Raw genomic sequence first — 22,098 nt, forward strand, 5'->3', positions numbered from 1 at the left:
ACCACCGTTTAGAATTATTCGTTACAAAGCAGTGGTTTTTCAAGGGAGATCTGAGCCTACTGGAGGCTGGAACCTCTCCAATCATGTCGCACAATCCTCACACCCTCACGAACGAGTGGCTTCATCGCAGACCGGTCCGGAGACGGTCCCGCAGCTGGCCGTGCTCAGCTGGGTCGAGCCCCACGGGAATGGCCCAGGGCGCTGGCCTGGGAAGGACTCAGCAGCCCGGACGGGACTGCGTTGCAGCCCGGCCAAGTCGCCTGCGCGGTCCCCGCCCGCTCAGCAGGGATGAGTGACGGCAACAACAGGTGCGTCGCGCCTCCGCGGCTTCTTGAGAGTCGGAGTTTGGGGCGTCATGCTCCAAGGGCTAGCGTTTGACTCGGGAAACGTCTCTCCTCGCTTTGCACCACTCTTCGAAAGTCGCCCCTCAACTAGCTTCTCGCTCTTTAGTAAAGCCTGGGCGTCACCTCAACCTCTCGAAGCCCTCCACTCCCCGAGGCCAACTCTTCGTCTCTAAAGGGGAGAAGAGAGAAAGGCGTGCGATGCATGGAGCTTTGCATAATTGTTCGCTCTCTCCTCTCCAGCCGTCTGAAAGCAAGCGAGAGTGGCCACAGAACCGAGCCCTCGACTAGCACACCCCACGCCCGCCCTGACCAGCTGCGCGCTCTGCCTGAGACGTCCCGGCTGCGCGACCCGGGCCAAGCTGAAATCCGCCCGCCCGCGTCCCCCCCCCCCACTTGCAGCGCCCTCCCGCACCATTACCCGCCACTGGTGGCGACACCGCTTGCTTTTCCCCGCCCCCCCTCCAGGTGGCAGGTTCAGGCCCCAGCTCCGAGCCTGCGCCGCTGCAGCTGCCATCGCCACCGTCGCCGCCAGGGGGAGAGAGTTCCCTCTCCGGAAACGTGGTGCTGCTTACCGGGTGTGAAGGCCCTTTCAAACTTGAGGTTACTGTTCCTTTTCCCTCCCTCATATTTGAAGCTTGGAGAAGAAGATGGAGACCGAGTCTGAGGTGGTGAGTACCTCCATCAGGGATTCAGTGTCCGGGGATGGAAGGTGCGGAAACAGGGAGAAGGAGCAATGTGGGCCCCGTCCTTGAGGGGCTGGATGGGCGAGGTTTAGCTCCCAAACCTTCCTATTTTGTTGGGAAGAAACGTGGCCAGGGTGTCCCAGAGACGACCGCGAAGAGCCCTTTGCTTGTCGAGTTGTATTGTAGGGAAGGAAATGTGTGCCCACAGGGTCTAGACAGGATGTAGCCAGGCTGGGGGCCTCAGAAACAGCCCGGAGTTTTTGAGAGGCGACTGGTGGTTGGGCCATGTGCACTGGGCCAGATAAACTGCTTTCCCGCCGAAACTGGGCTCGGCAGCGTCTTAGACACTCTCTCCCACTGGAGGGATTCCACCCGGGGCGAAGAGCAGCCACAGCAGCAGACACCTCTCTCTGACTGGTCGGTGGGGACGAGGCAGCCTGAGAGACCTGAGGGACGAGAGGGAGACCTGTGACTTGTATCAGCCTAGGAGACCCTAGCTCTCGTGCACCAGAGCCAGCCAGGGCCTGGTGGGGAGGGTCAGGTGGCCCTGTGGACCCCAGGGGCCATGGCAACTTGTCGCCGTGCCCCACCCCACGCCCCGCTTGTGGCCAATCAGCTCCTGCCACGCGAAGGCTGGCGGGCCTACTGCGCATGAGGCTGACGCCTGGGTCGGTACGGTTGAGGGTTCCCGCCACTGCTTCTGGGTGGTTTGCGGAGCAAAATTTCTCGCTGGTTAGCCTTTTTTTCCCTCCCGCACTTTGGTGGGGAGGGGGTGGATCCTCGTGTCAGTGCCCAAGTCCACGATGACCCGAGAGAACCCGAGGAAGGTATCTCTGCGGCCATTTTCCCCAGCGCCTCAACTTGCTGGCCTCAGAGGGGAAGGAGCGCCGAGGCCGTGACTGCGACGGTTAGCCCATCCTCCTCTTGTTGTCTTCATTTGCAAAGTATTTGATAGATTTGGAAGTTAATTCTCAAAGGGGGGAGGCAGTGAGGGAACATTACTTTGGAGATGAATTTTAATAAAGTGTTCAGTGCTGAAGTATTATTACAGCCAAGGACCCTTCTAACCCAATAGTATCATCTATTTAAATGCTTTCATACTCTTGCAGAATTATTGCCAGTGGAATTTAAGACTCTGCTGTTTAACTCAATGCATCTCTGTCCCTCTCTAAGGAACTTAAGTGTTGTTTCTACTTGCAGTGTGTTAAGTGCAATATTTACTAGGCTATTATTCATCATGTATTCTTCAGTTCCAGCCTGGAGAGCAGGTTCTCCTGAAGAAATGATTTATTCATTTATTCATTCACCCAACAAATCTTTATTGAGCACCTGATATGTACCCATCACTACTTTAGATGCTGCCCTCATTAACATTACATTACATTCTAGTGGAAGAGACGACACAATAAATATAAGTAAATGATGTAGTATGTTAGAGAATGATGAGTGATAAGAGGAAAAATAAAGCATTTGGAATCCACAATAAGGCAGGACCCTTAGAAACTGGAGAGTGAGGTAAACTGGGTGTAAAAAGTTGATGTTTGCCTTTTCTCAGTGAGTACCCTTTATCTCGGAAGGAAGATTGGGCAATCTACTTCCTTAGAGATACTGCCTGGGAAACCCAAGGGGGGGTTGCTATGAGTCGAATCAAGTCCACACAGTGAGTTTGGCTTTTTGGTTTTTATCCTTTATCTAATTTCTCAAGATCAGAAATAAAGTACTCTGTTCACTTTCATTTGTTTCATCCTTCTCTCAATGAAAAATAATGAGATTTGACTTTTACTTAAGTTTGAGAATAAATGAGTTCATCTATTGAACTCTAATTTTGCTTTTAAGAAGAGAATTTTGTGATGATATTTTTTAATTTAGCAAATAGGTAATACCTACACTCTGTAAAGAAACAGTTAAAGTTATATATCTATACAAACTGCTATATTATCTCTAGAATAAAAGAACAGTTTGAAAAATAAAACTGACTATCCCATTGATACTTGATGGGCTCATCCATTCTGAGCACTAAATCCTACTGAGTAAAGTAAAGTTATAAATTACCTCCAGATGCCCAGAGAGGACACTGTTAAGATGAGGTTCTCAGTTTCTTTAATTGGAAACTATACCGCAATAATTACTAAATGTGGTGATTTTTCTGTGCCTTAAAGATATATCCATAAACTCTTGAGAATATGTGCCTCCACACACACCTTAAGACTGGATGGTAAAGAACCTGTGAGGTCCAGCCTGTAGCCCCATAGTCGCCACTGACTATTTCTCTGTACATCTTACAGAGATTAAGATAGAGGTGATGGTTTTATTGGTCAATGAAGTGAAAGAAGAGAACTGTGAAAGAGAATAACAGCTCCCCTATCTATTTGTTTTCATTTATTTGTTTCTCAGCGCATTGAAATCATGAACTTCAAGTTTTTTGAAGCAGTCATTTCGTGCGTGTGTTAGACTGGGTTCTCTAGAGATGCAAAACCAGTAAAGCTTATAGAGAGAGAGAGAAAGAGAAATTTATCTTAGGAAAACAGCTCACACACTTATAGAAGCGGCAGGTCCCAAGTTCTTGGATCAAACATCAAGCTGGAGGCTCTTCCCGACTCATGCAGCTGCAGGGGCTAAAGAGCTCAAGGTTGGCAGGCAGTATACTGGCTGTTGACTCCAACGAATGACGAATCCAAGATTTCCAGGCCAAATGGTGGATTGTTTGCTCACGGACACTTGTAGGCAGCACAACAGAATCCTGATCCACAGAAGACTGTCTCTTTTCCCAGAATGTCCATAAATACACTGGAAGCAGGCCACACCCCTACGGAAACTCCCTTTCAATGGATTGGCTGCTCATAACATATACATCTGATCCCATCATTGGAACAACCCACATTACAATTGCTTAAACCACAGAGAATTGTGGTCCAGCCAAGTTGACACACAGCTCCAACTATCACAGTATGTTAGACTGATGCAGAATTCCAAATAATATTCCCAGAAAGAAAATTATTTGCAAGTTGTTGAATTGGTTTCTTTTACAATTCTAGTCTCAAATCTTGTTTGTTTCAGATAGACCTTAAGAATCTACTATCTTGCTATTGTACAACACCTTATATAATATGTATTTGTTATAAAATATATATTTGTTTAAAATTTAAATTAGGTTCTCTGAGTTAGAATTGTGAACATATGAATATGAACTGAGCTCAGTTCTTTAGTGTAAACAGTTATACCTATGAATTATACAAATAACATATCTTTACAAAATCAGTTCAATCTTCAAATGCACACCAAACCAAAAAACCAAACCAAACTCACTGCCGTAGAGTCAGTTCCAACTCATAGTGACCCCTCCGTGGGTTTCTGAGGCAGTATCACTATGAAAGTAGATTGCTCAACCTTCCTTCTGAGGAGTGGCTGGTGGGTTTAAACCACCAGCTTTCCGATTAGTAGTCAAATGCCTTCAGTACTAGGCTACCAGGGCTCCTTCAAATGCACAAGGACATTTAAAAATTTGACATTACAGCTGAAAAACAGTGAACTTGAACTTGTCAGAATTTCTCTATTAATTTGCTAATGCCCTTTAGCCAAAACCCACTAGGAATGCACCTATAGTTGAATAAAATTGGGTTTATTGACTCATTGCAACAAGGTAGGATATACACCATGGGGAGCCATGGGGCCCCTCAGTAAGAGGCAGTTAAAAAGAAGTTATTAGGAATTATTAAAGATCAAGAATTTAGACATGTGTTAAGTGATTTTTGTTGAGGGTTTAAGAAAGAAGGACTTTGCTATGTTATCAGGAAGTGGGAATAATTCTATGATTGGATATGTTAATAATTCTTATCTAGAAAGTAAGAAAAATGGATTGGGGCTAAAGCTATGATTGGTTAAAAAGAGAAAAAGGAAGAAAGAAGTAGCAGTCGTTCAAATCAGTCAGGACAGAGGGATATTTGATTATTTTTGTAGTATGGGCTATACTCTTGTTTTTATCATTGTTCAGACTTGATTATGGCATGGTTTTCTTTTTATTTGATCCACACAATCAAAGTATGACCTTGTTGAATGTTGGTATTGTCTTAATAAAAGAACACATAGCCTAGCTGTTAGCCTAGAAGTGCCAGGCTAACTCTGAATAACAAGGCCCAGTTGGTTGTGCCTGGCCAGCTTCCATCTGTCCAAGGGCTGCTTTTCTCTTTCTCAAAATCTTTTTGAGTTTTATATTTCACCATAAGATTTTTTCTGTAATTGAGTAGATTGTTGTAGAGAAATATTTCCTATATTTTGTGTTGCCCCTAAAAGCAATTAGCGCTAATTATAATCTTCATAATATTCAGATAAAAGTAAAGTCTAAAATACTAAGTTTTGTCTGACTTGTCCTTTTGAAAGATATATGTCTTAGCCTGCATCAAAACTTACACCAGTGCTAAAAGACTAAATAATTTTATTTTACAGCAAACATCAAATCAGACGCTAACAGATTCATTATCTCCATCCCCTAATCCTGTGTCACCTGTGCCTTTGAATAACCCAACAAGTGCCCCAAGATATGGAACAGTGATCCCTAATCGCATCTTTGTAGGAGGAATTGACTTTAAGGTACCTGTTCATGCATGTAACATCGTATATATTTTGCATTAGAAGTTGTTTTATTTCTCAGAAATTTTTTTCTTTGTGCAGCTGTAAAAATAATATATTTGCATAATGATGAGTAGGTTTCAAATTATTAGTATAAGTAATCTCTTCAATAGCTATGAAACTAACTAAAAGAAAGCATATGTAATTGTCCAGGTTCACATACCAGGAAACTGAGCTTCATTGACTTGACATAGGCTTCTAACTAATTAGTGGCAGAGTGAAGAGTAGACTGTTTCTTGACTCACAGCTCCATATTTGTCATTTCACCATACCACACTAATATATTTTCTTAAATAATACTCCAGTAGCCCAAATAATGTGTGATCATCATTTTTAAAAGAAGATACAAAGAAAAAACATTCATCATATCAAATACTTTTTTTACTCCATGTTCAAGAATTTCTTGAGTAAATTGCTCTCTATGGTTTAATTCAGAACTGGATCACAAAAAAGTCCTGTGTCCTTGTCAGAATAAAGCATCACAACAGTAATATATTTAATAGTCATCCATTTCACTCTTTTCAAAGAAATACAGTTTGTGAGATATTTTATATATGTTGTTGTTATGTGCTGTCGAGTAGGACCCGACTCATAGCAACCCCTCCTTGGGTTTCCGAGGCAGTATCACTACGGAAGTAGATTGCCCCATCTTCCTTCCAAGGAGCGGCTGGTAGGTCTGAACTGCCAGCCTTCTGGTTAGCAGTCAAGTGCTTTAGGCACTATACTACCAGAGCTCCTATTTTATATATATATGTGTGTATATATACAATAGTGGTGACCATGTATAAGAAAGGCATGGTTGAATGTTGTAAGTGGTATCCTCTTACTTGCAAATGTATATACAGTAAGATTTCAATACTTCCATATTATGCATTGGAAATTAAAGGGAGAGTTGTATTTTTTTAATTTAAAAAATCCTTGTGCCATTACAGTATGATTTTTATAAATCACTGTTTCTGCATAGGAGTTTCTAGGTGTTGTTAACTGGTTATCACACTCAGATGCTAACCATAAAGATAAGCTTTTTATCCACCCAGTGGTGCCACAGAAGGAAGGCCTAGTGATCTGCTTCCATAAAATCAGCCATTGAAAAGCCCTATGGAGTAGAGTTCTAATCTGATACATATGGAGTCGCCATGAGTTGGAACAGACTAGACAGCAACTGGCTATTTCCATATAATCAATCTGTCACAATTTAAATGGAATTACTTTTTTCCTGTTCAAGATAATGTTATGCTTTTAATATATTAGCCAAAATAATGACTTATAAGAAAGTATGTGATTATTTCAGTAAAAATAAAGAAAAATGATTTCTCGTGAAATGCTTATTTTAAAAAAGATTTTCTGCTTCTGTGGAAAATACTAATGGCTGTCCAAAAATACTCACTTTGGGTACCCTTGTTTGAAATTAATTTATATTATAATAGGTTAGTATGTTTTAAAAAACACATAATCAATAAATATAAAATTTGTACTGTTGATTACTGAAGCCCATCATCCACAATATGAATTTTGGAGTTCATTATTACAGTGTAGTCATAGCTTTGAGGTAACTTCTAGGGCTCTCTCCTTTGCACCCTTTTGAGGCGAGGAAATAGTTTACTATCGTTCCAAGCAGTCTCAAATTTTTTAAAACTCTTGTATTTAAACACCTACAGCCTGTTCCTCTTAATATTTAATCATCCTTTAATTATCACAACATCTTCCCATGTCCTTACTCCTAAATGAAGAAATTAGCTATAAAATTGAGCTAGCAATTCTTAACCACAGAATAGTTTAATTTGTTTTCAAATCTCTAACACTAGTCCTTATTCTAGCATTGATACCATTATGTGTTTATTATAAAGAACAATCATTTAATCTTAGATTAACTCATGGTTTGCCATCATCCAATTTAGCAGGCTTTAAGGCTGGCGGTTCAAACCCACCAGCCACTCCTCGGAAGGAAGGTTGGGCATTCCTACTTCCGTAGTGATACTGCCTCGGAAACCCAAGGAGAGGTTGCTATGAGTCGGGTCTGACTCGACGGCACGTAACAACAACAAGAAGTAAGGTAGCAGTGGAATGCAAGAGGCATAGCTCTGCTAGAGCCATGGCTCTTTTACTATATACATAAAGAAAAAAATTTTCTAGGGACAAATTACTCTTGGGGCCAAACAGTTACAGCTGAAACAGAAAAGGGAAAGGCTGATATGAGTCTATAAATAGAGACTATTTCAGTTAAAACCAAATATGCCAAGACCATCTTTGTAGACATCTTGTACACTGTGAGCCTAACTATGATTCACATTTTAATTTTTAGTATATCATAGTGTCTGTATTTAGCTGAAATGGATTTTGAGTACAGATAAATGATCTGATAACTAAATCTTACAGACACTTCTCATTATTACAAGTTGAGTTCAACTACTTTGAATATACACCTTTCCTAACACCCAGCTCTTCCTGGGGACTATGCTGATTAAAATAGAGCAAGTAGTGTAGGCCAACATAACCTAGATCTTCTGCTACAACTATGAGCCTTTCTAAACCACAAGAGTCAGTAGTAGTATGTACTTAGTGTATATTTATAGCCATGCCCAATCAAATTGTTTTGAAAAACTGGCCAACTAGAGAACAAGAACCACTGAAAGAGTCCTTTAAATCGTGAGTTTTAAAATAATTCAGCATAAGATTTTTGATTGACATAGTAACCATTTAACAACATAATTACTGGATAAAGCAAGATGTTTCTTTTAATAACCTAATAGTTTCATAGTTTTTATAATGAGAGGCGTTTTTATGTCCATATTATTATCTGTAACTTTTTTTGTCTTCAAAGCAAGCATGAGTTGCTTAATTTTTTTCAATTATATTTTTTTATATCTTCTTTTTATTCCATTAGACAAATGAAAATGATTTAAGAAAATTTTTTTCCCAGTATGGGTCTGTAAAAGAAGTGAAGATTGTAAATGACAGAGCTGGAGTGTCCAAAGGGTTAGTATCACTAAAGATAGTACATAGAATTAACAACCGTATTTTGTTGGTTTTCTAACTTTGGTTTACTACCTTATTTTTGGTTCTTTGTTTTTGTGATTTTTAACAATTTCATCCCATGTTCTTCCCCCCACTTCTATTTCTTACATAAGCTAATATGCATGCCTGTGTGCCTACGTGTATTTTGAAGGGAGGGAGGCGCCATAATATTCCTTAATTTATTAGAAAATTAATCTTACGTGGGCTGAGGGACCATGTTAGGTAGCAAGCACTTAATATCGAGTGAAGATGGAGCAATCTGCTTCCATAGTGATACTGCCTCGGAAACCCAAGGAGGGGTCGCTATGAGTCGCGTCCTACTGGACGGCACATAACAATAACAACAACAACAATGTCCAGTAGTTAAGGAACCAGAAGCTAAAGGAATCAGATCCATTTGGAATTGTATCTCTGCTTTAGAACTTCATTTTAAGACAACTAACCCCAAGGATTAGCTCTTTGCTGTGTCTCAGAGACCTAATAGGGGACTAATATGAGAGATGTAACTAATGGAACTGATGTTTATTGCTGCATTAAGAATAAAATTTGAGAAACCAGCAACAGAATTTGTATAGCAATATCAATGACTTTAGTGCTGTTTTAGTGGATTGGTATGTACAAAAGCCAAATTTCAGAGAGGGAAAAAGGTGAAAGGTGAGACAAGCATATTTATAGACATAAGAGAAGGTACCAATGAAGTAGATAGAAAAAGATAAGTGAGAAATGTAAGTATTAACAGGTAGGCACTCTGAAAGATATGAGATCTTACAGAGAGGTTATCTTTATACAGATGAAATGTTTCTCCAGACTGCCAAGCAATATTAAGGTGATGTAAGATTAAGATCACTTTTGTTTGGCTAATAGGATTTGTATTATATTGATAATATCCATATTTTATCATTTAAAAATACATGAAAATGTAAATTGCATTTTATGCATTTTCCACTGGGTGGTATATGTGTTCCACCAAAAAAAAATTAATGTAAAAATAACATCTTTTGCTCTTCTTTAATGTTTGGGTTTATAGAAAAAGATAAATTCCTTTATCAGAAAAAGGAATTTTATTTATAATGTAAATTAAATTAAATTTACATTTATTTACATTTTATAAATTAAACTAAATGTAAATAATGTAAACTAAATTAAAGAAAATAGTAGTTAAGAAATTTAGCACTGTTCAAAAAAGTTTCTTTAAATTTCCATACTTACAGAAATTATGCTTTGGAGGAATATACTTTTCTTTAACTACTTTTGGCTGAATATTATGCCATATATCATGTATTTCCAGCTTTAAATATGAACTTACATAAATTGCACACTGAAAGAACAATCAGATGAAAAGGCAGGATTGTACATATTTTTTAATTGATATTATATAAGGAGAAATATACTAATATATAATTATATTATTGATATATATCACAATAATAAATAGTAAGTTTATATACTCACCAATAAAAGAAATTTTATTGTGTTTAAAATTTTACTTTAATTTTTTTAAGGTTCCCCCCACCAGTTTGATTCCTATTTAAGCCAAATGCCTGTTAATTTAAAAGATTGTTGCTCTGCACTAAAATTCATTGCATCCCAATTTATAACCCAAACCATGAATCATACTTTCTTGTCTTAGATACAGCTCAGGGCTAAAACTGTTACAAGATCCCTAGTTTCTTTTTTTTCTTTTAGTTCCCTGTCTCTAACCTTCCATCCTGGTCTACCATAGAAAGATACTCCCTCCTATAGAGTTCTATTCTTAAAATCAAACTTTTAAAAAATCTTAAAACATTAATGTAATAGTTTAAGTAACTAATTCATGCATTTATTTAGGTATGGTTTCATCACTTTTGAAACACAAGAAGATGCACAAAAAATTTTACAAGAGGTGAGGTCTTTTGATATATTTAACTTTACTTTTAGAACTTCTTTCTTTGAAACTAATCCCTTAAGTGTTAATAGCAGAGTTCCAGTATAATGAGCAATTACTAAAAAAAAAAATTAATTTTTTTATATTTTGAGATTGGCATTGGTCTCCAAAAATATTAAATAAAAAAAATTAAAGAAAGTATCTGCAGAAGAACATACTCCAAATCATTACATGAGGATAGCATTGAAGTTTTAATATAATTTTTCACTTTATTTGTTTAAACTGAGAACTTGAGGTTGTGTTTTTTTGTGAAGTGTTAGTAGCATTTTAAATTCCTTAAAAACATTATCAACATGGATTCCTAGAGGTTACCTGAAATTATTTCCTTTCTATTGAATATCATGTCTAAACTAAGAGAAAAAGTCCTGTAGTCTTCAGTTCAGTGTGATAACTTTGTTATGGGAAATGTAGCATTTAATTTTTAGGAGAGAAAATAGAAATTGAATTGTATATTATTAAATCATAAATTTCAGATGAAAAATTAGGGTCAGAGCATGAAGCCAAATTTAAGGCCCATATCTTCGTGAATCCCAAGATTTTTTTTCCCTTTCCACTATGATTTCCTGCCTTCAAAGAATATTACAAATGAATTTCTAAAATTCTTTCTCACTAAATTTCCCATATGGGTTTTGCAAATCATAGTGCCAAAATAATAAATAACTTATTTCTTCTTTATTTTAGGCAGAAAAACTTAATTATAAGGATAAGAAACTGAACATTGGTCCAGCAATAAGAAAACAACAAGTAGGGATCCCTCGTATGTATCAAGATCTAATATTTTTTCAATATTTTTGCATGGTTCTCTTTTTGAAAAATTAAACATTTAATATTATTTTCTTAAAATATCAAGTTTCTCTCATTTAACTTTATTTTAGGAAAGTTGGCCAGATGAATATTCTTACCACAAATCAATATATATATAGTAGATTTTTTGGAGGGCTAGAGGAAAATTTACACAAATAATGATACTTAAGTGTATTCCACATAGACCAGGAAACTGTCGTTCAAACAGAACAAGGGGAAACTGCATGGTTTAAAATCAGGAAGGAAGTGCATCAGGATTATATCCTTGCTGAGCAGATAGTCCTAGAAGCTGTACTATATGAAGAAGAATGTGGCATCAGGATTGGAGGAAGGCTCATTAACAACCTGAGATATGCAGACGACAGACACAACTTTGCTTGCTGAAAGTGATGATGACTTGAAGCATTTACTGATGAAGATTGAAGACTATAATCTGCAGTATGGATTACACCTCAGTATAAAGAAAACAGAAGACAAAAGTCTTCACAACTGGGCCAATAAGCAGCATCACAATAAATGGAGAAAAGATTAAAGTTGTCAAAGACTTCATATTACTTGGTTTCTCATTGGACACCAATGGAAGCAGCAGTCAAGACATCAGACAATGTATTGCATTGGGCAAATCTGCTGCAAGAGACTTCTTTCAAGTGCTGAAGAGCAAAATGTCTCCTTGAAGACTAAGGTGTGCCTAACCCAAGCCAAGGTATTTTCAGTTGACTCATACGCATGTGAGAGCTGGACAATAAATAAGGAAGACTGAAGAGGAGTCCATGCTTTTGAGTTGTGGTTTTGGTGAAGAATGCTGAAAATACCATGGACTGCTAAAAGAACTGACAAATCTGTCCTGGAAGAAGTGCAGCCAGAATGCTCCTTAGAAGCGAGAATGGCCAGACTTTGTCTTACCTACTTTGGTCATGCTGTCAGAAGGGACCATCCCCTGGAGAAAGATATCATGCTTGGTAGAGTGGAGGGTCAACAAAAAAGGAGAAGGCCCTCAACAAGATGGATTGATGCAGTTGCTACAACGATGGGCTCAGGTATAACAAGGATCATGAGGCTGGCACAGGACCGGACACTGTTTAGTTCTGTTGTATATGGGGTCGCTGTGAGTAGAAGATGATGCAGTGGCACCTAACAACACAACAACAAAGTGTATTCCATATATTTACTTTTTAAAGGAAAAATCTTTTAAGATAAAAATATTACTTAAGATGGCAAAAAATAATGCACACAAAATTAATCACAAAGTAAATACTGAAAATGAAAATAAAGAACTAACATTAGAAACTCTCCACACAGATTGCCTAAGTTATGTGCCTTCCTCAAATTTCTGTAATTTAAACTCTCCTTTATTTCTCACTTTTTCCATTTGTTAAATTAGTAATCTTTATAGTTACCTTTGCCTGTAATATTTTTTCAAATCTCTGCCATAGTCTTCGACTAGAAGGAGAAACTTCACTTAAGATTAGGAGCTAAAATTCCTTATTTTTCATTAATGTCCTAATGTCTTCTGGAATGTTTAAAACATTAAGTAGTTGCTATACATCTGTTAACAATTTAATATGTATGCTTATTTGGGTTGTACTATATTTGACTTAGAAGTTAACAGACAGCAAATTTAATTTTTATTTAATATCTGTTAAATTGGGAGATGATTGAAGTGTTATATGAAGGTTAATACTTCAAAATGGAATGCACTAAATATGGCAAAATGCTGATGGCATAGTGGTTAAGGAATTTGGCTGCTAACCAGAAGATCAGCAGTCCAAACCCACCAGTTGCTCCATAGGAGGAAAATGAGGCACTCTACTTCATAATGATTTACAACCTTGGAAACCCAGTGGGGTTCACTATGAGTCAAAATTGACTTGATGGCAGTAGGTTTGGTTGTTAGTTGAAGGAGTCCCAGGTCATACAAATGGTTAGCATGTTCAGCTGCTAACTGAAAGATTGAACGTTCAAGTTCACCTCTAAGCTCCTCAGAAGAAAGGCCTGGTAATCTACTTCCTAAAAATTAGCTACTGAAAATCTTATGGAACACAATTCTGTTCTGACATACACCTAACAGTTATTTAAGAACTATTTGGTACAAGGATAAATGCTATAACTTTCATTTATTTTGTTTAATCTTCTTAAAAAACCATTAAGTATTTTTAGTTCTATTTTTATGAACATAAAATTCAGTCTTAGAAAGGTAAAGCCACTGTTTTAAAAACATTTCTACTAAAATACTATTAAAGACAGAAGAGTGTTAATCTTGATATGTTGGGAATCTTAACCCTTGCGGCATACCAGAATTGCAAATGTTCTTTAAAGTCTCATGGTTTACATAAAAATTCCATGTACAATTTTCATTCTGTTTCATAATATCATAGTATTTATCTTTATATAAAAATGTTTCCCCAAAACAATTGAATAAAGGTGATTATATAGGAAAATCAATATGGTTAGTCAGTGCCTGTTTACATCTCCTGGTATGCTATCCCAAATGCTTTTGGACATGCATACACAATATGAGAGATACAAATTAACCAAATGGTAAATAGTAGCACTAGCCTTCAAATGCAGTCATTGAATCAAAAGCTTGTTTTACTTTTCTACAAAGACATACCAAAGAAAGAGTAGATGTTAAAAGAACATTTATGGAGAATGACATCATGCAGAATGGTGGAGTAGGAAACTCTAGGGGTTGATTCCTCTATCAAACCAACAATTGAACTGGAAAGAGCAATTGTAATAAACTATTCTGGAATTCTGAAACTGATGGGACACTTACAATAATCAAAGGACTACCTAATGAAGAAAGGAACCACAATCACCAACTGGCTACCATCCTCCATTCCTCAGGCCCACTACAGTGGTAGGGCTGGTGGCCCATGTTTCTAGAGTAGCTGGCTAGTGCTAGGGAAGGCAGAGGGCACTTTAGCCTCTAAAGATTGGGGATTGTGCATTTGAGTTGGTTAGATGGCGCCCTGACGGACTGGTGCAGATGTTTGCCACAATTTCAGCCCTTGCAACAGCAGTGGCTTCTTCCAATAGCAGCAGCTTAAAGGTCCAGTGTGCCTCTTTTAGGAGCCCTGGCAGTGCAGTTAAGCTGCTAACTGAAAGGTTGGTGATTCAGACCCATCCAGTGTCTCTGCAGGAGAAAGATCTAATGATCTACTTCTAAAGATTACCACCAAGAAAACCCTGCGGGGCATTTCTACTCTTTCACATGGGGTTGCCATGAGTCAAAATCTACTCAACAGCACTTAATGACATACTTCTTTTTTTTTTTTTTTTTAACTGACTGTAGAATATACACCTTTCGAAAATAATTTGGAGCCATCACTAAACAAAGACAATGTTAGCCTTTATCAGATAACAACAGCATTCCCTGAGGAGTGAGCAGGTCAGATTTCCAGAGCCACTACATTATAATACTCAGAACATATAATTCTCAACTACATCAACAATTAAAAATAAAAACTATGAAACATTCAAAGAAGCAGGAAAGTATGGCCCATTTACAAGGAAAAAAAAGAAAGAATTTGCTGAAACAAATTCTGAGGAAGCACAGACACTGGAATTATTAGTCAAAGAGGTTAAACCAACTGCCCTAAATATTCTCAATGAGTTACAGTAAACCATGGACAACGAACTAAAGGAAGTTAGAAAATGAGGCATGAACCAAATGAGAATATAAGTAAAAAGATATCAGTTATAAAGAGGAACCAAACAATTTCTGGAATTCAAAAGTATAGTAACTGAAATGAAGAAAAAAAAATACTGGAGAGGTACTCAAAAGCAGATTAGAACAGGCAGAAGAAAGAATCAGTGACCTTGAAAATAAGACAATTGAAATTATCTGAGGATCAAGAAGAAAAAGAATGAAGAAAACTCAACAGCCTGAGGAACCTCTGGGACACCATCAAGCATACCAATATATGCATCATAGGAGGCCCACAAGAAGGGAGAGGGAGAAAAAAATATTTGAAGAAATAATGGCCAGAAACTTCACAAATATGATGAAAGACATGAATCTACACATCCAAGAGTCTCAATGAACTTCAAGCAGAATAAACTAAAAGTGACCCACCCTAAGATGTGCTATAGTCAAATTGTCAGAAATCAAAGAGAGAGAATTTTAAAAACAGTAAGAGAGGAGCGTATCATCACAAATAAGGTGATCCTCAATAAAATTACTATCTTGTTTCTCATTAGAAACCATGAAGACAGTGTGATGGCATATTTAAAGTGATGAAAGAAAAAACTATCAACCAAAGATGGTATATATCCAGTACAAGTATCCTTTAAAAATGAAAGTGAAATTAAGACATTCCTAGATTTAAAAAAAGCTGAGGGAGTTCATTACCAGTAGATCTGCCCTACATGAAATGGTAAAGGGAGTTCTTCAGGCCAAAATGAAAAGACATAAAACACTCCTGGGAGGTATTTTAGTAAGCAGCATTATGCCATTCGTTTTTATGAGTTGCTGTAAAAAAAAAAAAAAAAAAAAAAATTAGCATAATATCTTTACAAAAATACCAACCAGGAGGAGGAAGTGGTTGGCAAACAAATGGAGAAGGTATATATTATTTGCATAAAAACACAGTAACTTGAGCTATAAGAAGAAATAAAGAAGCCTTTATCTTGATAAAGATAACTACATAGGTAAATATAAAAGTCAGTATTAATATATTTTGTTTGTAATTTTTCTTTTTCTCACATATTAGTCAAATGTATAAAAGAGTAATTATAAACCTGTGTTATTTGTAACAATAACAATATAGAAGGAGCGGGACAGAGATGTATAGGGGCAGAGTATATGTACACTATTATAAGTAAGTTGGTATTATTTAAACTAGGTTGTTACAGGGTTAAGGTGTTAATTGTAATCTGAAAAGTAATCAGGTAATCACTAAGAAAACAACTAAGAAACACACAGAAAAGAAAAACAAAAAATAGTTCACTACAAATATTCAACTAAACATTAAAAAAAAAAAAAAAAAAAACAGCAATGAAGGAATTGAGGAAGAAAAAAAAGACATACAGAAAAAAATTGCTAAATGGCAAAAGTAAATCCCAAACCCACCAGCCACTCTTTGGAACAAAGACTGGGCACTCTACTTCCATAGTGATACTGCCTCGGAAACCAAGGAGGGGTTGCTATGAGTCGGATCCAAATCAATGGCAGTGAGTTTGTTTTGTTTCTTTGTTAGCAGTAATTACTTTAAATTTAAATGGAATAAACTCTCCAAGAAAGCCACCAGAGCTAATAAACAAATTCAGCAAAGTTGAAAGATAACACAGTCAACACAAAAATCAGTTTTATTTTGAAACACCAGTGTCTTAGTCTGTGTTCTCCAAAGGAGCAAAACCAATGAGTATATATAAGTAAATAGCTCACACAATTACAACTAACAACAAAACAGCAAAAAAAAACCTCAATTTAAAAATGGGCAAAGGACTTGAATAGACATCTGTCCAAAAATATCAAAATGGCCAATAAGCACATGAAAAGATGTACAACATCATTTACATTGAGGAAAGCCAAATATGAGATACCTCTTCGTACCCACTGTTGTTGTTGTTGTTGTTGTTATGTGCTGTCGAGTCAAACCCGACTCACAGCGACCCCTCCTTGGGTTTGCAAGGCAGTATCACTACAGAAGTAGGATTGCCCAACCTTCCTTCCAAGGAGTGGCTGGTGGGTTTGAACCGCCAGCCGTCTGGTTAGGAGGCAAGTAGGGTGGCTATTAAAAAAAAAAAAAAAAAAAATTCACTGCCATCAAGTCAATTCAACTCATAGCGACCCCTCCTTGGGTTTCAGAGGCAGTATCTTTACAGAAGTAGATTGCCCAATCTTCCTTCTAAGGAGTGGCTAGTGGGTTTGAACTGCCAGCCTTCTGGTTAGCAGTCAAATGCCTTAGGCATTATGCCACCAGAGCTCCCATTATCTGAAGAAAAGAAAACAATAAATTTGGCAAGGTTACATAGAAACTGGAACTCTTGTGCATTGCTAGTTGAAAAGCAAAACGGTGCAGCTGCTATGGAAAATAAATTGGCAGTTCCTCAAAAAGTTAAATACAGAATTACCTTGTTGTTGTTATTGTTAGATGCCACTGAGTCATCTCCAAATCATAGCAACCCTATGTGCAACAGAATGAAACATTGCCTGGTCCTATGCTAGTGCCATAATCCTTGCTATACCTGAGCCCATCATTGCAGCCACTGTATCAGCCCATCTCGTTGAGGGCCTTCCCATTTTTAACTGACCCTCCACTTTACCAAGCATAGTATCCTTCTCCAGGGAATGGTCCCTTCTGACAACATAACCAAAGTAGGTGAGACAAAATCTGGCCATTCTCACTTCCAAGGACCATTCCGGTTGTACTTCTTCCAGGCCAGATTTGTTAGTTCTTCTGGCAGTCCATGGTACTTTCAGTATTCTTCACCAGCACCACAACTCAAAAGCATCAACTCTTCTTCAGTCTTCCTTATTCACTGTCCACCTCTCACATGCATATGAGGCAAATTGAAAATATCATGTCTTGGATTAGGCACACCTTAGTCTTCAAGGAGACATCTTTGCTCTTCAGTACTTCAGAGAGGTCTTTTGCAGCATATTTGCCCAATGAGATGTGTCACCTGATTTCCTGACTGCTGCTTCCCTTGGTGTCGATTGTGGAACTAAGTAATATGAAATCTTTGACAACTTCAATCTTTATTCCATTTATTGTGGTGCTGCTTATTGGTCCAGTTATGAGGATGTTTGTTTTTATATTGAGGTGTAATCCATACTGCAGACTGTAGTCTTTAATCTTCATTGTTAAGTGCTTCAAGTTATCTTCACTTTCAGCAAGCAAAGTTGTGTCCTCTGTGTACCACAGGTTGTTAATGAGTCTTCCTCCAATCCTGATGCCACATTCTTCATACAGTACAGCTTCTTGGATTATTTGCTCAGCATACAGATTGAATAAGTATGGTCAAAGGATACAACCCTGATGCACTCCCTTCCTCATTTTAAACCATGTGGTATCCCCTTGTTCTGTTCAAATGACAGCTTCCTGGTCTATGTACAGGTTCCTCATGAGTACAATTAACTGTTCTGGAATTCCCATTCTTCCCAATGTTATTCATAATTTGTTATGACCCACACAGTTGATTGCTTTTGCATAGTCAATAAAACACAAGTAAACATCTGTCTGATACTCTTTGCTTTGGGCCAAGAGCCATCTGACATCAGCAATGATATTCCTTGTTCTACATTCTCTTCTGAATCCAGCTTACATTTCTGGAAGTTCTCTGTCAACATACTGCTGCAACCATTTTTGAATTATCTTCAGTAAGATTTTACTTGTGTGCAATATTAATCATATTGTTCATTCATTTCCACATTCTGTGGGATCACCTTTCTTTGGAATGGGTACAAATATGTATGTCTTCCAGTCAGTTGGCCAGGTAGCTGTCTTCCAAATCACTTGGCATAGCCAAGTGAGTGCCTCCAGCATGGCTTCCATTTGTTGAAACATCTCAATTGGTATTCCATCAATTCCTGGAGCCTTGTTTTTTGGCCAATTCCTTCAGTGCAGCTTCAACTTCTTCCTTCAGTATCATTGGTTCTTGATCATATATCACCTCCTGAAATGAATGAACATCAACCAGTTCTTTTTGGTACAGTGACTCTGTGTATTCCTTCTATCTTCTTTTGATGTGTCCTGTATCATTCAATATATTGCTCATAGAATCTTTCAATATTTAAACTCAAAGCTTAAGTTTTTTCTTTAGTTCTTTCAGCTTGAGAAATGGTGTGTGTGTTCTTCCCTTTTGGTTTTCTAACTTCAGGTCTTTTGTACATTTCATTATACTAATTGACTTTGTCTTCTCGAGCTGGTCTTTGAAATCTTCTGTTCAGCACCTTTATCTTGTCATTTCTTCCATTTGCTTTAGCTACTCTCTGTTCAAGGGCAAGTTTCAGTGTCTCTTCTAACATCCATTTTGGTCTTTTCTTCGTCTCCTGACTTTTTAATGACCTTTTGTTTTCTTCATGGATGATGTTCTTGGTATCATCCCACAATTACTTTGGTTTTTGATCATTGGTGTTTAGTGCATCAAATCTATTCTTTAGATGGTCTCTAAGTTCAGGAGGGATATAATCAAGGTCAAATTTTGGCTCTCATGGACTTGTGTTAATTGTCTTCAACTTCAACATGAACTTGCATATGAGCAGTTGATGGTCTGTTCCACAGTTAGTTCCTGGCCTTGTTTTGGCTGAAGACTGAAGATACTGATCTTCTCCATTGCCTGTTGCCACAGACATAGTCAATCTGATTCCTGAGTACTGCATCTGGTGAAGTCCACTTGTATAGCCACCATTTCCATTGTTGCAAAAAGGTATTTGCAATGAATAAGTCATTGGTCCTGCACAATTCTATCACGTGATTTCCAGTGTTATTTCTATCACCAAGGCCATATTTTCTAACTACCAGTGATTCTTCTTTGTTTCGAACTTTTGTATTCCAGTCATCACTGATAATCAACACATCTTGATTGCATGTTCAGTGAATTTCAGACTGCAGAAGTTGGTAAAAAATCTTTAATTTCCTCATATTTGGCTTTGGTGGTTGGTGTGTAAATTTGAATAACAGTAGTATTAACTGGCTTTCCTTGTAGGCATATGGATATTATCCTATCACTGACAGCATCATACTTCAGGATAGATCTTGAAACATTCTTTGTGATGATGAATGCCACACCATTCCTCTTCAATTTGTCATTCCCAGCGTAGTAGATCATATGGTTGTCTGATTCAAAATGGCCAAAACCAGTCCATTTCAGCTCACTAATGCCTAGGATATCAATCTTTATGCATCCCATTTCATTTTTGACAACTTCTAATTTTCCTAAATCATACTTCGTATGTTCCATGTTCTGATTATTAATGGATGTTTGCAGCTATTTCTTCTCATTTGAGTCATGCCACATCAGCAAATGGAGATCCCGAAAGCTTTACTCTGTCCACATCATTAAGGTCGGCTCTGCTCTGAGGAGGCAGCTCTTTCTCATTCATATTTTGAGTGCCTTCTGACCTGAGGGACTCATCTTCTGGCACTATATCACACAGTGTTTCAGGGCTATTCATAAAGTTTTTCAGTAATATATCAGACTGTTTTGCTGCTGTTCTTAAGGTTTTCACTGGCCAATTCTTGAGAAGTAGATGGCGTCTTCCTTCTTCCAAGTCTGTCTTAGTCTGGAAGCGCCACTGAAACCTGTCCACTGTGATTAACCCTGTTGGCATTTGAAATACTGGTGTCATAGCCTCCAGCCTCGCAGCAACACGCAAGCCACCACAGTACGACAAACTGACAGACAAGTTTGTCTCCCTTAGCTGTTTGTTCCAAACCTCTCCACTCCTGCTTCCTGGCCTCCCCTGGCTGTTCCGGCCTGCCACTGGCTCCTGCCTCCTGGCCTGCCCTAGCTGTTTCTGGTGGGGGAGTATATTTACAAAATATAAGGGATTCTTAATTTTTCCCAAAAAATTAGTCCCAGCTACCTTCCTTGTTTGTCTTGATTAATGAAAAAGCCTCCTAATAGGTCTGTCTGAATCCAGACTTGCTGCCTTCCAACATATCCTTCATAAGGCAGCCACAGTGATCCTTCCCAAGTGCACATCTTAGGTTATTCTTGGTTTATTTTGAGCTGTTTTTCCATTTTCTTTCTTTGTGTTAGCCATCTGGCCTTCCCTCACTTCCAAAACATACTATGCTCCTCTCTCAAGAGTCTCTAATACACTGTTTCCTTGAACTAGAATGTTCTTTGCCTTTCCATTCCCCATCCCATTCATTGTTTAAAGTCAGCTTAAACAATTCCTTACAAAAGCCTTTCATATGCTCCATAGTACCCTAAACTCTACCACCCTTCTGTCATTTTGTTGTGCTGTGGTGGCTTACATGTTGCTATGATGCTGAAAGCTATGCCAGTACTATTTCAAGTACCAGCACAGTCACCCATAGTGTACAGATTTAAACAGAGCTTCCAGACTGATGTAGAATAGGAAAAAAGGCCTGGAGATCTACTTCTGAATATAAGAATGAAAACCTTATGAACCACAACAGATCATTGTCCAGCTCATTTGCTTTGGAAATGTCATTAGGAGAAATCAGTTGCTAGTAGAGGACATCATGCTTGGTGAAATAGAGGGCCATTGATGCCATGATAGACTCCAATATGCTGGTGATTGTTACGATGATGCAAGACCCAGCAATTTTTCCTTCTGTTATACATAAGCTCATCATGATTGGGAGTATACTCAGTGGCAGCTAACAACAACCCTATATTAACTTTTCATTTGATTTATCAAAATTATAATTAATTAATTGCCAAATAATTAATGATTATCTTCCCCACCAAACCAAACTTCTATTAGGATAGAAACCATGTCCTAATTTTTATTTATTTATTTTATTTTGCAGTAACAGCAGGTCTTGTTCACTGCCTTATAATAGTAATGCAACAATGCAACACACTGCCGTCGAATTGGATCTGACTCATAGTGACCCCTCCTTGGGTTTCCAAGGCAGTATCACTATGGAAGTAGATTGCCCAACCTTCCTTCTGAAGAGTGGCTGGTGGGTTTGAACCGTCAGCCTTCTGGTTAGCAGTCAAATGCCTTAGGCACTATGCCACCAGAGCTTCTCCTTATAATAGTATGCACTCAAAA

General features: G+C 38.0%; 1 protein-coding gene across 1 annotated transcript in view; it reads left to right on the plus strand.

Annotated features, from left to right (window-relative positions):
• The first annotated feature begins 991 nt into the window (after positions 1-991).
• BOLL (boule homolog, RNA binding protein) overlaps positions 992-22,098 on the plus strand; it is a 39,480-nt gene continuing 18,373 nt past the window's right edge. Inside the window, exons 1-5 of the mRNA XM_042783595.1 lie at positions 992-1,012; positions 5,471-5,614; positions 8,538-8,629; positions 10,496-10,550; positions 11,274-11,349. Of these exons, the coding sequence (XP_042639529.1) occupies positions 992-1,012; positions 5,471-5,614; positions 8,538-8,629; positions 10,496-10,550; positions 11,274-11,349 (388 nt within the window). The remainder of the gene's footprint in view (positions 1,013-5,470; positions 5,615-8,537; positions 8,630-10,495; positions 10,551-11,273; positions 11,350-22,098) is intronic.

The sequence above is a fragment of the Orycteropus afer genome, unplaced genomic scaffold (assembly GCF_000298275.1).
Source record: "Orycteropus afer afer isolate SDZICR_OR568_19922 unplaced genomic scaffold, OryAfe1.0 scaffold00002, whole genome shotgun sequence".
Lineage (NCBI taxonomy): Eukaryota > Metazoa > Chordata > Mammalia > Tubulidentata > Orycteropodidae > Orycteropus > Orycteropus afer.